Source organism: Solenopsis invicta, chromosome 4, assembly GCF_016802725.1.
Source record: "Solenopsis invicta isolate M01_SB chromosome 4, UNIL_Sinv_3.0, whole genome shotgun sequence".
Taxonomy (NCBI): Eukaryota; Metazoa; Arthropoda; class Insecta; order Hymenoptera; family Formicidae; genus Solenopsis; species Solenopsis invicta.
This window is the reverse complement of record NC_052667.1, coordinates 8,085,075-8,101,994: the sequence shown is the minus strand read 5'-3', so window position 1 is coordinate 8,101,994 and position 16,920 is coordinate 8,085,075. Positions and strand designations below refer to the sequence as shown.

At 31.1% G+C, this 16,920-nt stretch overlaps 1 protein-coding gene across 1 annotated transcript; it reads left to right on the top strand.

Annotated features, from left to right (window-relative positions):
* The first annotated feature begins 1,716 nt into the window (after nucleotides 1–1,716).
* Nucleotides 1,717–16,370, top strand: LOC105205600 (isopentenyl-diphosphate Delta-isomerase 1). The gene is made up of 4 exons (XM_026139698.2): nucleotides 1,717–2,028; nucleotides 11,627–11,811; nucleotides 11,988–12,291; nucleotides 13,525–16,370. The coding sequence occupies exons 2-4, from the start codon at nucleotides 11,756–11,758 to the stop codon at nucleotides 13,984–13,986; spliced, it is 822 nt and encodes a 273-aa protein (XP_025995483.1). The 5' UTR covers nucleotides 1,717–2,028; nucleotides 11,627–11,755; the 3' UTR covers nucleotides 13,987–16,370.
* The last annotated feature ends 550 nt before the right edge of the window (nucleotides 16,371–16,920 follow it).

Here is a 16,920-nt window from a genome sequence, read left to right as displayed (position 1 = left end):
TTATTGCAACAGTGATTTGTGTTAAAGATAATAAATTTCAAGTATTTTTACATTTATATATATTTTTTTTTTAACAACTTCTACATTTTAAGTACGTGTGACTACATATGATTGTTCGTATTTAAATTGCGCGGATATATTTGGACCCAAATTTTATTGGCGCATCACATTGAGCCACGCCTCTTACCGCGCATCGAGTCGCCGACGATGCGCGTTGTTTCACCTTGTTTTTTACATCATGATCGGAACTATTTGGCGAAACCTTAGAACATATACTTCTAAGGGCGAAACGATGTTGGAGTTATTAAGTGTCGTCTACAGTACAGTCGTTACGATGTTGCGACGTTGCGACGGGCCAATCAAAGAAAAGAATATATGATTTTTTCTTCTTTGATTGATCCGTCGCAGAGTCGTAACATCTTAATGACTGTATTGTAGACGCCGCTTTAAATGTGGGAAGCATCTATTTGAACACAATACAATTGGACACAACCAATTACAGCGGCTAGTGTCTAGTATTTTTCTTTTGTTCAAGCACTGTGAGTGGTTTGTATTCAATTGTACATATTGTGTCCAAATAGATACTTCTCATTAGATGTGACACCATTTTGGACACCGCACGATTGGACACCCATACAGCGCTGGCAGTATTCTTTTGTTCAAGCACTGTGAGTGGTTTGTATTCAATTGTACATATTGTGTCCAAATAGATACTTCTCATTAGATGTGACACCATTTTGGACACCGCACGATTGGACACCATCACTCACAGCGCTGGACCAATGGAAAAACTCTAGGCATCGGCCGCTATGAGTGATGTCTAATCGTGCGGTGTCCAATCATGCGCCCCCCTGTTGGATATTACCGCTTTGTTCGTGCTACTTGAAATCCCCAAAAATTTTTGCTCTTGAAATTAGGTAAATACATATTTGAGAGAAAGAGACAGAGAGAGAGAGAAAGAGAGAGAGAGAGAGAGAGAGAGAGAGACAAAGATCACGAGTGGTATTTCCGAATGCAGCCCTAGTAAGGAACTAGAGATATGAGTGTTCCTATGGTCCGCCATTTTTAGTTTTTTCCCCCCCTGCCTTCTTACTTCTTGCCTATACGCTGCTATCTAACGATTGAAAGGAATGTGGAGGCCGGGGGAAAAGGAAAAATGACGGATTGTAGGAATACCTATATCCATAAAGTAGGACAAGTAGGATAAGAAGACCGAATTTTATGCTCAGAGAGTAGCAAAAGTGGATCCGCATTCCATCGTAAAAATGAGTTCGATATTTGGTCACTCGCGTCGCATGATCGTTAATACTACCATTTCTATTGGTTCAAAGCATGATGGATACTCCCACCACGGGTTCTAAGGACTGTTAACCAATAGAAACGGTAGTACACTAGAGTCCTATATAAAGAGAGAAGCGACATCGAACCCCCACCACAACCTTCAGTATCCAATTGAGTCCTCCACCGCCATTTTGAGACCGCTCAACGTCATCAAACACCATTTGTATCATTCTGCAACTAACTGTGGTCACAATATGGCTGCTCGCTTAGCCAATCAAGTATCAATCAGATTACCAATCAGAGCTACGGACATCAATGTCGCTTCTCTCTTTATATAGGACTCTAGTACACTAACGATCATGCGACGCGAGTGACCAAATACCGAACTCATTTTTACGACGGAATTCGGGTCCACTTTTGCTACTCTCTGAGCATAAAGTTCGGTCTCTTTATCCTACTTCATGGTTCTACTTTTAGTTTCATTTGACATACATATTTGAGAAACCCGGCCAGTATAACAATGCGAAATAGCAAAATAGAGAAAGCTTAGTTGTGCACTAATAATTTATCTAATCTTTCTGCAAAGTTATTAGGTCTGTCCTTAGCCGCCACGTTATTATGTTTGATTTTGTCAATTAAAAATGGAAATGCAAATAAAAGAAGAAACTATAAATTAAATGCAGAAGAAAAAAAGAGTTTCGCTGCGAGGCAGAAGTCCGAGTTTGGCGATTTTACATATTTAAATAGGTAAGGTCTGATTGTTTTCGCTGTAGTCATTGCTATGTCAGTATTGGACAAATTTTTTAATTTATCGATTGATCAATCGTATTATGCGCAAATGCAGCTTTTACAAAAAAAGGTTGCATTTGCACATAATGCGATTGATCAATCAATGAATTAAAAAATTTGCCTATTGAGGAATTTTTGTTGTCTGTTATTAGTAGAAACAAATGACATACATTATCTAAAACTGTTGTATCAAAGCAACATGAAACAACATTCATGTTCCTGTTATCTGCTTTCTTAAAAGTTCTATGTTTTTTGATGCTTGACAGAAACAGAAATGTGAGTTGTTTCCATATGCTTTTATATAGGAATGATAGTGGTAAAATCAAAGGAAATATTAGTAGCAAGTGATAGAATTAAAAATATATGCAACATTGAGCAAAAATATGCAAATCTGTGATTGCTTATAATGCTAACTTACCTTATATTTGTTCTCAACTATTTTGAATATATCAACATTGAGGAAACACGTAGGCAACGGTGCATAAGCCAACGTACATATATATTGCCAATAGTTTATCAATAAGGTAGCAGTATTAGAGTTACCTTACATTGTCAGCAATATAACAGCATTATAATCTGATAAATTACCATTGCAGTACAAAAGCACAAATGAGAATGATTTGGAAGTTGCTGGCATGTTGATAGTAAGTTGCTATTTAAAATTGTCATATTATAAAGACCAATCAATTTGCTAACAAATGCAGTTGCTGTAATTCCAACAACACATGATTTGATTGCCAGTAACAATGCAGACATATTGCTGGGCTGTTTTTAGGAATAGTGTTACCTGAATATATATTGTTCTGTTACACCCTGTTGCTTAAAGATGTAACTTTGTTAATCTGATGGATACAGTAAGTTATAGAAACTTGTTTTTAGCAACAAAAGATTTCTTAATGTTCCTTGTGAAGACATAGTTTAAACAAGTAACTTAAGTATGTCTTCATTTCCTGGACAATGAGGAACATCGAGAAACTGGGACTTTTGTGAAAACAAATAACAGAAGTGTTTTTACAGAGCAATATTTATGTAAACGTTACTGTTTATTTCTGGTAACAACAAGAAACATCGAAATATATTGATACTTATGAGACAGACTACAAAAGTGTTTTTATAGAGTAACATTTGTGTAAATCTGGCTTTATTTTTAGCGACAATGAGAAGCATTGAGAAATATACAGGGATTTTTAAGATTAATGTATAATGTGTTTTTTCCTTGCTTTATGCTTATTGCCTTTGTACTTTTTTGTAGAACGTTTTATTGAATTAAGATAAAAGTTAATTAACTTTGAAAGAGACAAGAAACATGTAATTATAAAACTGATATCCATAGTCAATTCTCATAGGCACATTGTGCAATTATTATTGTACAATATTATTGTACAATAATAGTATCACAAATTGACAAAAAATTTAAATAATTGCGCTAAGATAATACATTATAACGTAGCAGTTTTGTGGAAATAAAGTTTTTAAATATTTGTGAAACATCAGATAAATCTAAATTTGAGATATAAATATTTTACAATTATTTCAAAAACTCTTTGATTTTTTATTTCAAGACTTATTTAAAATGTTATCATGTTGAATGTGTAATATTTTATGTGCAATATTTCTGCATTATAATTTAGGAATAATTATTTATTTTTGTAAATATGTATTTGGATTAATTATATTTCTAAATGTTTTACACATAACAGCTACAAATATTTTTCTTAATTATTGAACAATTTTTTCCTAATTTAATTTTGTAAATATACCACTAAAATAATTCACGATATTATTGTAGTTTTTGCCGAAATACTATTTTGAAGTTAGTTGAGCAAACAATTATCAATATTTTATAAAAAGTCAACTTTTACATTTATTTTTGTAAATGCATTTACGTAATTGCTGATTATAATTTTTATGCAAGATTTTGTCACATAGGGTAAAGTCGGTATATACGCCGCAGCTATCGAAAATTTAATTTATTAAGTATTATTTACTATGTTTAAGGAAAATAAATTAGGCTAATAAAAACTTCATACTGTTTACTATTATAAAAAAAATTTTAAGTATGAAATATTTCTTTTCTTATACTTGAAAAAAAAACTTAAAAAAACTCTTGCATTTTTGTCATATAAAAAAAGTGGCGGGATTTCCGACTACTCATGTGTAAGATACACGGCGCATCAAAATTTACAAATAATATTTTCAGATATGATATAAAATAACATAATAACTTACAAAATGTGTTTATAAAGTTTATTAGGGAATAAGAACAGTAAATATGTATTCAAAGTAATAATAATGCAATATTAAAGAAATTAATATGCACAGACATCAACAGAGTGCGCATTGTGTTCTCAACATAGTGCTCAACAGAGTAAGTGCTGCTTTCCAATCACGCAGTGTCTGTATTACGGCATAATCCCGTTCGCTGAAAAGGCCGTATATCCTAAACAAATGGAATATACAAGATATCAAACTAAATAAAGAATACAAGAGCTATGCACTTGAATCTTGCTTGTATTTTATCCTTTACTATCGCTATACATTTACATATCATGAAATAATCATTATGCCTTTTATATTTTCTACAGTAATTATTTTACGTAAACGGTAATACACGATCGCGCTACTTCTACATGAAAAAATTAATTCAATTTACGATATTTTCGTTAATATTAACAATAAAGAACTGTAATTACAATACAATACTAATATAACATAAAGGCACATAACAAAATAGCTATTCTGAGCAAACTATCTTTATTTCTTCTATTTTTTCTGACTGCTGCGGCGTATATCCCCCCGCGGCGTAAATACCGACTTTACCCTAATTTAATAAATGTTGTCAGGATATATTTAAGATTGTCTCAAGAATTGTTTTAAGATGTCATCAACCAATCACAGAGCTAAAATTAATATCTCAAAACATTATTCAAGACGCGGTTTTAAAATAAAATTTGATTATGAATGTCACCCTAAGAAACACAATGAACAATGTGCGAAAAGGCAAAAAGGCAATTCACAAAAAGCAAGAAACAGAAAGCAAAAATCTATTATAGATTATAATATATTCGATTTGTTGACTCAACCTGACTCCGACCTGACTCCGAGTCGATAATCTGTTCTTTTGAGCTACAAAAGAAAAGATAAGCTGCAAGAAATGTAGCTATCGAATAATAGTAAGATTGGTAAGACTCATGTTTTAAACATTAAAAACATGTATTAAAAAAGTGACTATAATGTTTTTTTTAATAAGAATTCAGAAACAATTGTTGTTTTGGTGGAGACATTATTTTAGATTTAATAGCGTAAATAGTAAACACAGTCGTAAATAATCGTAAGGCGTAGTTGTATATTTATTTATGCCAATGCAAATTAGCTTTAAGATGTCATATTTCAAAATATTAATTCTCAAAATATTAAATCCCAAAAATTAAAAATTTTTAGATTGTTTCATTATTACATTTGAATATTTATGTAAAATTTAAGTACGATATTTTAATTTTGATGTAAGTCATTTAATTTTTTGTTTGCCCTTGATTCTTAAAATCGTGTTTACACTTATTGGCAAATTTGATGAGAAAGTAATATTACGAATTTTAATTTTTTACGAATATTATAATAAAACTTGAATAAATATTTGTACAAACTTATTTACTAGTTTATCTACTTATTAATTTAAAAGTTATTAAAAATTACAAAATAAAATTATTTTTATTGCTTAAATTATTATAAGCTAAATTTTTCATTATTTTCTTCTTTAAAAAGGAGGTAGGAGAGAGAAAAAGTGGACAGTAAACGTAAATAGTATAGTTAAATAGGTATAAAAATTAGAACAATATAGATAAAAGGAAGGCTATGAAAAAAGTGATATTGTATAACAAAAAGAGACTGTGAGAAAAATGATATTGTAGATAAGAAAGAAGAATGTAAGGATATGTAAAAGGAAAAATAAAAATGTAAATGACGCTGAAGCTAGCAGACGGACTTAGCAGACGGCCGCCGCGCAACACGAACGACGCAGCGGTTCTTAACTAATTGTAAGTTTTCACTTACAGCGTCTGCTGCTCTTACAAATTTTTCTAAGCAACTACTTTAACAGCATACATTATATACCACTACACAACAGAGGTACAAAGTGACATTTTAGGTTTAACAAAAAAAACATGCTTTAAAATATCATATAAGATGTTCAGAGAATTACAGGCTGCATTCGGAATTAAATTCCCGGAAATACGTTGTACGTCGGCTTCTAAGAGGGTTCATTTTTTTATAATTTGCACACACCTTCGGGATGACATTAGAGAGTTACCAGTAAATTTTTAACAAATGAGCCCTCTCAGAAGCCGACTTATAAACAAATTTATTTCCAAGACATACGACAAAAAGCCGTTCAATTTAACAATTATTTATTTAAATCTCGATTTCTAAGAGGGCTCATTTTTTTATAATTTGCACACACCTCCGGGATGACATTAGAGAGAGTTACCAGTAAATTTTTAACAAATGAGCCCTCTTAGAAGTCGAGATGTAAATAAATAATTGTTAAATTGAACGGCTTTTTGTCGTATGTCTTGGAAATAAATTTGTTTATAAGTCGGCTTCTGAGAGGGCTCATTTGTTAAAAATGTACTGGTAACTTTCTAATGTCATCCCGAAAGTGTGTGCAAATTTAAAAAAAATGGGCCCTTTTAGAAGTCGACATACAAACTTATTTCCGGGAATTTAATTCCGAATGCAGCCTGTAATTCTCTGAACATCTTATATGATGTTTTTAGCATGGTTTTTTTTTGTTAAAGCTAAAGTGTCACTTTGTATCACTGTTATGTAGTGGTATATAATGTATGCTGTTAAAGTAGTTGCTTAGAAAAATTTGTGAGAGCAGCAGACGCTGTGAGCGAAATCTTAGTTGAGAACCGCTGCGTCGAGCGTGTTGCGCGGCCTGCTAACAATAAGTCCGTCTGCTAGCTTCAGCGTCATAAAATGTAAATGTAAATTAGGATAAATTGTATTGAATAAATATAAGAATTAAGTATAACATAGGCAAGATTAGTATAGGTTAATGGAATAATATATTTTATTTTCTTCTTTGCAGTTGATTTCAGAACCAAAATTCGGATATTTGCCATCAATTTTTTGTCGTTGGCTACGAAAATAAGAGAATATATTTAAAAAATTAGTTTTTAAATTTTGATAATTTTTTGCTGGTATTATTAAGTCGAAACATCCTTAATTTCACTTGAGTGACCCGATATTCTATATCTTTAATTAGTTAATTTAATACAAAATTTTTTGATTGCCCGTATACTAGAAAATTTTTTCTAGACAAATTTCTAGGCTGATTTCAGTGGATATGCACTAACGGAATCTTTCCATCTAGATTTAATTTCTTTTTTATCTTTTCCTAATTCTAAGACTAAGAGAAATCGAGATTAATTGATTTGTATTGATGGAAATTGACCTACAATTGTGCCTCACAATACTTCACAGCCACTCACGATTACGTTTGCGCTATTGTAGAACGGCTTTTACTCGTAAAGTCATCACGCAAGAAATGTTGATCGTATTGAACACGCTTGAGGATTAGAAAAAAGAAAAAGAAAGTCTGTAATTTCAAGAAACTCGTGTGGAATCGGAATGTGAGAAGTGAAAACGCGTTATTAGAACAAACCGGGGTTTGTTAGCGCAAGAAGTAAGTTGGCATTAGTTTGTTCTATTTACTTATTTATCCTGAAAGAAACGATGGAGAAATTATCTTTTTTTTATAATAAAATATCTTTTATAACATGGGTACGGTTTTCAAAATTTTCGAGTGTTTGAAAATTTTGTATTAATATTCTTCAGCTTAAGAGGATGCTATAGTGACCGAAGAACTTCCTCGACGTCGGCATTGCAGATTATTTTTCGAGAGAGACCAGGCTATCGCTCTTTGTCCAACGCATAAATCTGTCTTTGTTTTTCGATTATTTCGCCATCTGCGAAAAGACCTATCAACTACAGTCACTACTCTGCTTGCCATTGTTTACGTGCGCTAAGCGAAATTTGTACACGTACAGCTGTTTACATGTTAAACTTTTTTGTTAGGCTTTTGACTGGAATGACACACAGTCAGTGTTGTTTGTTAGAATTTTCTAAAGTGCGGCCTGGTCTCACTTCATACATACGAGCTACAGAACGTTAGTAAATGACAAAAGTTAATCTCAGTTGACAGATCCACGAGCCAAAAATAAATAAATTTTTAACTTTTTGTTCGATTTTCTCGTAAAATTTACCAGCCCGCACTTTGTTTTGGTGCGTACTTTTATTCTGTAAAAGGATTGTGTGATCTGTAGAGCCAATTTGAAAATTAATGAACACTGTAATGTGTCGGTAATTCCCATCACTATAGTATCCTCTTAAGAGAATAAATTTATAAGGTTGGTATTCATAGTCTTATATTTAATTTAAGATTGTTTTAAGCTCTTAAGATGTCGTCAATCAATCACAAAACCGTATTAGCATCTTAACTCATTACTTCATATCTTGAAATTAGAATCGACTATGAATACCAGCCTTGTGTCTTCGATGCTAAAAATCGGTTCGAGATCTCAGACCGAAAGAATTGACCAATTGCATTTGAACAATACGATTAACTGATTAATGCGATTGGTTATTATTTCGCGGTCCGATATCTTGGAAAGATTTCTAGAATCGTGAATACAAAATTTAAATTACCTAATAAAGGGAACCTACCAGCAATACATCACCGATTTTAATAAAATTTTATGGATGTGTAGTATTCATTCAAACATTTACTACAGTAAAGCCACAAATTGCGACATTTAGGCATTCTTGAGAAAATGACGATTAAATATTTTTAGCACTATTAGTATCATTACCAAAGAACGGTAAAGTTCTATTTATTGCTCTGTAACGATACTATAGATGCTGCAAATATTTAATAGTCATTTTCTCGAGAATGCCGCAACTTACGGCTTTACTATAGTAAATGTTTGAGTGAATACTACTCAGCCATAAAATTTTATTAAATTCAGTGATATACTGTTGGCGAATTCTCCTTGTACGTATTGGTTAAAAGAAAAATTTGTATTACTATGACATATTATTTTGAATAGTAACAGTAATTTGTTATAATAAAATGATTGAAATTCAAGGTATTTAGGAATAGGGTTGACTTACATTTCAGGTACACATTTGTTTTTCTGTAGCATTTTGCTATTTGATTATCACAAAATAACTTTAGAAGATACATAATGGCTAAATTTGGAGAGCGCGCTATCAGTGCTATTACGTCATTCTAACTTTATCAGTCATTATTATAGACATAAAATTAGGATAGAATGACGCAGTAGTGCTGATAGCGCGCTCTTCATTGTCAGTTAATGTTTAACAAGAAATACATATTCGCGATCGGTTTTTTATTTCTACGTTTCAGTAATTACATATTCAATATATAATTTAATATAAAGTTGTCATACAAACAACTCACATCGTGATATGTGCTCTACTATTGGGCAAACTGACTACAATTCCAGCGAAACATGATAATCGACGTTGGATTGACGTCAAATCGATATCAATTCCATTATCATTTTTCACTGGGACGAAATATGTCTCATTTTATTTATTGCACAGAAATAATACTTTATACAGAATTGTTCTCGGCACAAAAATGTAGAGAAAAGTTTTTTCTCTACCCAGGGTGAATAAGTTAATAAAACTTGCCGCAGACGATACGTTTTTCTTTACTGGATTTCTAACTGGATTTTCTTACTTGCTACGGTACGGGCAATAGTACTGCACGGGAAAAAAATGACTTAGTAATGGTAACTAAATATCAGTAGCTAGTTCGATATTTTCTATCAGTGCTAAAAATTGATTATTAAAATATATTTGCTGCAAAATATAGTTTTATTAGCTAAAATAAAATGTGTGTTTTAAAATGTGTGTAGCTAAAAAAGTGGCAGCTATTACTCAATATCTTAGTCCCGGACTACAATTAATGTTGCAAGCCTTAAATTGTAAAAATTGACCATGGTCGATTATTCTCCTCATATTCAACTACAATTGGTCAATTTCTTACGGCTTAAGGCTTACTACGCCTGTTGTAGACCGGGACTTAGGAGCGTGAAACTATATACGCATTTACTAAACATTATTTGATTCTAGCAGCGAATATTTCTTGCTGTAACTGCTAATTTTAATAACTAATAAATTTAGCTCCGGCAGCAACGATATTAGCTGTCCCTATTTTAAAGACACATCTTAGTTGCTACAACTAAATTTTAGCTTTGTTGGCTAATCTTTTCTCTGCGTGTGGCAGTGTTACTGGCCATGGTTTCACACGGTGCGAGTTTTCGTACGGGTTAAGCAATTGGAATTTGTGTCATAGGAGCGGCATGCTTAAATATGTATGAGATAGAGAGACGGATGAAATTATTGTAACAATTGTTGCATCATCGTAAAATTGCATTATTTTTAATTATTGAAAAATTGCGACAACAAAATAAATATCGCCGACGTTTATGGAGTATGGTTTTTTTTTAAGCGAAATTTTTATATCGAAATATTCGATAAATCGATTGTCATTCTAAAGAGCGGTGTTTAGAAATATTAGAGACATCATTTTATGCTTGTTGGTTAATGTTAAACGGGTATAAAATGATATTTTTAATGAAATTTTTAATGGTATTTCTAAAGCTTCTGAACGCAGGAAAATTCTAAACAATGAAAAATTAAAAATATATAATTTTGTATGAAAGTACTGTTTTTTTTAAACTAAACTAATTTTTTAAAATTATTTTTATGGATAGCCGTATTACACTTTTTTTCTTCCACCGATTATGCAGTGCATTAGATTTTTGTAAATCACGTCCTAAATAATAAATATTTCATTATTTTGAGTCTAGAATCTGTCAACACTCTGACGAATGTAATCGTTCAAGTTTCAATAGAAAATATTAATTATAAACAAAGTTATTCAATAAAATGAAAATGGATTCCGTATTATCCTCTTCTCCTCTATTATTTAAAATGTTGAAATTGTGAAAACCCTCAGATAGCGAGCAGAATCTGTATAGCTGACATGTTGCTCGCAATTGTAAAACGTGTTGCTATCAATTACAGCAACTGAGTTTGCATTCATTGATAAATTGATGTCTTTACAACATGATAACTTTGAATAGCAATTTATTGCTAACTTTGATCTCGTCATTATCAGGCATCGCGTTGTTGCCGTTATATTGCTACAATAATTTAGAGCCTCACACAATACTGTAATATTGCTAGTAATGCGAGATAACTATAATGCTGTTGTCTTGCTATTAAACTGCTATTAGCAATATGTAATATACACGCTTTTGCCTGCGTGTTTTAATGTATACAAATGTAAGGTAAGTTACTAGCATCATAAAGATTTGCTCTGAGACACTTGGTTATCTGGGATTGTATCAACAAGTCCCAATCCTTCGCAAGTTGACCTCGGTTGGACTAAATTAGTTGGGGAATCGAAAGGCGATAATTGGCCGTTTCACAATTGTATTCGCAATCGACCATTTTCCAGATCGGATGTGGAATTTCTATTCGTCATCGCCGGACGTATTCTCGACACTATTTGCAGCCAACGACGGCTGATCTCATCCGCGATTGGCCGCTCATCTGAAGATTAGAACGACTTGGTAACGCTACGGAGATGTCTACGCTCGCACTCGTATCCCGCCGTATCTTCTTGACGTGTCGCGCCACATGGTACGTATGCACGTGTCTGTCCTTGTCCCTCGTGTCAATCAATTCCCACCTCTCTCGTTCGAGCGAATAAGAAATACGTTTTTGTTGACGCAACAATCCCTCACGTGGTTTACATGAATAAATTTCCAGTCTGCGAGATATCAGATAAATAGTGCACGCACGGTTCACTCTTTCAGTCGCTACTCGACGAGCGATCAGTTGGTAGCAAGCCGTGAAGCATACGGAAATCTTGGCAGTGTCGCGCACAAGATAACAGTTATGGATGATTACGGAATAGAAGATGTAGCGCCGTTGCAAAAGGCTTCTCTAAAAGAACGCTGTATACTTGTGGACAAGCTAGACAGACCCGTTGGCGAAGCCACCAAGAAGTTCTGCCACGAGATTGATAAGGAGGGTTGTGTGCCGCTCCACAGGGCGTTCAGCGTTTTTCTATTCAATAGCAAAGGGGATTTGTTACTTCAGAAACGATCAAGTGTCAAGGTGAGATTCTCCTTTTAATTTCTTTCAGTTTACTTGCTTTCTATTTTTAAGTATGATTTTTTTGAATATTTTAGTCGTACATGTAAAAATTAAAAAACCAGGTCTCAGATGAAATTTATTGAATGATTTAATTATTATGGGAGAAAACACGAAATGTACATGCAGAATAAGATTGTACATGCAAAAATATATCATTCTAATGCTAAGAAAAGCAGTTACTCATTTTAGTTTTCTTTTTTTAATAAGTAATGATTATATCTTTACAAAGAATATTTTTTTGATAATAGAGTTTTAAAATATACTTATTATTTACTTAAAATCAGTTTTTCAATATTTACTTAAAATAAATTTGCGTATACATGAAAAGAATTACTTATGAAATATTTGAAATATCTACTTATATGTTATTTTAAGTATTTCAAATATTTCATAAGTTCATATATCCGCATTTCTATTATAAGTTTATCATAAGCATCACATTTATTCAAAATATATTCTAAATTCCAATAATTTAATATTTTAATCAAGAGTATTAAGTTAAAACAAAAATTCGATTTGTTTATTATTCTGATTTTTATTTGATAAAATTTTATAATTTTTTTTAGAACAATATAAACTTTTTTTGTACTAGTTTTGTAATAGTTTTGTAATAGTTTTTCCGAAATTTGTGGAGCATATTTTAAGATAATTATTGAAAAATATTATTTCTTAAAAGTAATTGTTACAAAAAAGTAAATTGAGTAATTGCTTTGTTTAGCAATAGAATTGATATTTTTCGATTTGTATACCTTGTAATGAATATGAAAATCATTTTTCTTTCAACGATTATTTAATTAGTTTTATTTATCATAATTTTTAACCTAACCTATAGTATTAATCTTCAATTATATCTGTGGGTCTCATTTGGGTTCGAGTGAGAAAATTTTAGTCGGTTGACATTTTCGTACAGTTTCTTATGGATATTTTAAATTATAATAAAAAAAAACTTTGATCTTTTAACAGTCGACATATGATGGTGATTTAATTGCATTGTGTACTTGTGTAGTAAAAAAAAGTACTAAAAATAGGACACTTTAGAATTAGGATAACTTTTGTATAGATGTAATTCAGGTAGGATTAAATAATTCTTTGGAAACTGAAATCCTAAATGAAACTAAATTCTTAGTATGCAACAATCTTCGTATTTGTTAATATATGTCTGCATAATTTATATGATATAAATTTATGCTACAGATAACATTCCCAGATTATTTTACGAATACGTGCTGCAGTCACCCATTAGCCGAGATTCCAAATGAGATGGAAGAAGAAGATGCTATAGGTGTACGTCGAGCTGCGATAAGAAGACTTAATTATGAGCTAGGCATACCTACCAACGAGATCAAACCTTCTGATCTAACTTATCTGACAAGAATTCGCTATCAGAAGCCTAGCAATGATCGTTGGGGTGAACACGAGATCGATTATATATTGTTCCTGCAACGGGACAATATCTCCTTGAATCCTAATCCCGATGAAGTTAGCGAGATTCGATGGGTGCCGCGCGCGGAGATCGATAATTTTATGAAGACTAAGCCGTTGGTAACACCGTGGTTCGAACTGATTTACAAATTTAAACTGCTGCTTTGGTGGGATAATTTGCATGGCTTGACTAAAATGCAAGACCACAAAAGTATAACTATGCTGACTGATTAATGCGCTGTATACGTAGGGGGGAGGGGAGTGAGCTAAATCAGATTGTGTTCCAAGTAGGATCTTTTTAATTTAAATGAATAGAGTTAAGCAGATTTTTGTGCCATTTATAATGTAAAGTCTTTATAAGACATTCATTGGTTCACAGACAGTCCTCAGTTCATCTACGATGGCTGAGGATTATTTTGAAATTATAATTATGTGAGTAACAAATTTATTTCTTCTAGTTTACTTTTGTAACTCTCTGTATAATGAGTGATTGTTTATTGTTATTGGTATTTATTTTGCAAGTAACAATATCGAGAGTAGCATATTTTGTGAGCAACAAATTAGCAACATATTTTATTGCGTTGCTTTTGCGTGTGATTTTTACAATATAGGGATATTGTCCCGCTTACTTAAACTTCCTTTAGCGGAACATTATTTAAAAAAAAAATTAATAGAGCAACATATTTTTTTGTTTGGCAAATTTTTAGCAATAAATGAGCAACAAATAAAAAAATTGGTTTGAATTGATTCTGCTCACTTTGTTCCGCTAACTTATAGGACGTAATTTTTAGCCAATGTACGAAAATTTTTTTAGAAAAAGAAAATCCTTATAAATTATTTAAAAGGTATTAAAATTTTGAAAAGTAATTGATTTAAAATAATTAAAAAGTGTAGAATTCAAAAATATCGAGTGTTTTGTGATTATTTTTGCGGTTTATTGTAAAATTTGTTCCAAACTTCAAAAAGACTTGTGTTCAAATCAGATTTTTAGATCGGAATTGCAATCTGATCATATCATTGGTGATCGGTCGATCAAATTTGATCTTAGAAATATTAAATTTATAAAACATAAGTCATCAAACTCAGAATAATTGAATTTTGATTTCAACTTTAAATCTATAATAATAATATCATAATGACCGAAAAACGTCTAATTATATAAACTGTCACTAATTTTTTTTTTTAATAAAATTTTTATTTTTGACTCAAATTGCTCGTTTTTACTCAAGACTAAAAGAATACATTAAAATCTTTTAAAATTCTATCTAAAAATTGGTAAAAATAGAAGTGTCCGATTTGATCCAGTGGTTTCAAATCGGAATGAAAAAAGCATTTTTATATTTTCCATTATAGATCCAACACAGGTGAGAAATACGTCAAAATGGTTTGAAATAAAAATGAAGGGAATTAAATTATCTTTCCAACGGTACTTTCGGTTTTATGATTAGACTTTATTTGCTTGAGAGAGAGAGAGAGAGAGAGAGAGAGAGAGAGAGAGAGAACTGAAAATAAGTTCGATTTACTTCACTTTCCCCTATAGATTTTGTTACCAAAGCGAAACTCGTTTGAATGCATGTTACATTAGTTTTCTGTTAGGAAGACTAATGCATTTCAGGAATCTTTATTTCAGATATTTATAATATGCATTTAAATGAATTTTAATGAAACAATAGTTTTGGGAATTAATAAATGAATTTAGGTTTATGAATTTAAATTCATGTTTTAATTATGGATATGTTTGTACCTACATTTTCTTAACTTGAATATTTTACATTAAAATGGAGAAGGGTCTGAAAAGGTCAGGTAATAGGCTTTATTATTTATAAAATATTTTATACGTAAGGTAAGATAGTATAATTTTGAACTCTTTAACATTTTTTTAACATAAAACATAATCAAACATTTAAACTTTATCACTATTATATATTACTTTATTACTATTATATATTATATATTACTATAATTAGAAAGTTTGTAATCGAAATTATTAATTAGTTAACACATGAATAAAAAAAATTACAATTATGATGTAACTAAAGTCATTTTATTTTATTTTAAAAGTGTTCGAAAATGTATTGCTAAATGATAAATATAGTACAATTTTGAACATAATATTTGTTTTTCTCACAAATAGATTTTTTATACTGCTTTTATTTTGCGATAATAGCAGAAAAATTGACAGAAAGGGAACTAATATTGTTGCTATTCAAAATTATATTTTTTATTATGTTTTTTTATTATGTTCAGATTTGTACCAAAACATCTGAACACCTGCACGTTCGAAATTGTACCTTCGAATAAAAAGAAGAGCCTTCCATACAATTTTGAGGTAAACTAAAGTAAATGGTTATTGATATCACACGATGAGATCAGAATTAACAAACGTGAATTTTGGAAATTTTATTTTCTTCAGAATTTTATTATTTCATATTCGAAATTGTATAACCTTATCTTATATTGTGTAATCCAGGTAATTGAAGAAAAGAAACTTTTACAAATATAAAAGGTGGATGTATACAATTTTGATGAATTCTAGTTTTTTTGAGATATTTATAACTTATAAGTATTTTCTGTTATGCATATTTATGTGTGTAAATAAATTTATTGTTACAATTCTATCGCTTTTATCTTTATATTTTTTATTCTCACTTCTGCATCTTTTTTAAGTAAGTTATTATTTTTATTACTTTTTGTACACTTTTGCGACCAATTTATTATATTGCTTCCAAATCGTGAACTACATCTACAATTCTTAACGAGCGACTTCTCCACTATTTGATTTTGTCAATTCTAAAGGCGTCTATGTAGATGTAAGTATGCGCTCATTTAACTGGTTGCTTGTGGCGTTCCCAATTATTTGAACGTCTTAATACGTCATTCATTGTGTCAGTGATAATGTAGCCAAAGGGAGTTTATGTTTATGATATATTTAGAATTCCCAGTAAATCATAGTTCAGATAATGAAAACGTGATTTCTTGGGCGAGAAAGTAAATAAAAGATGTAAAATAAATCTTTTTACTAAAGAATCTTTTATACTAAAGAATTAAATCTAACACTTTGCGGATTGTAGACGGCACAGTTCCATCGCAGCTCAAGAACATTAAACTTATCTAAAAAGTATTTTAAATGTGTGTTTTTATATTGATATTTGGTGTGTGTGTGTGTGT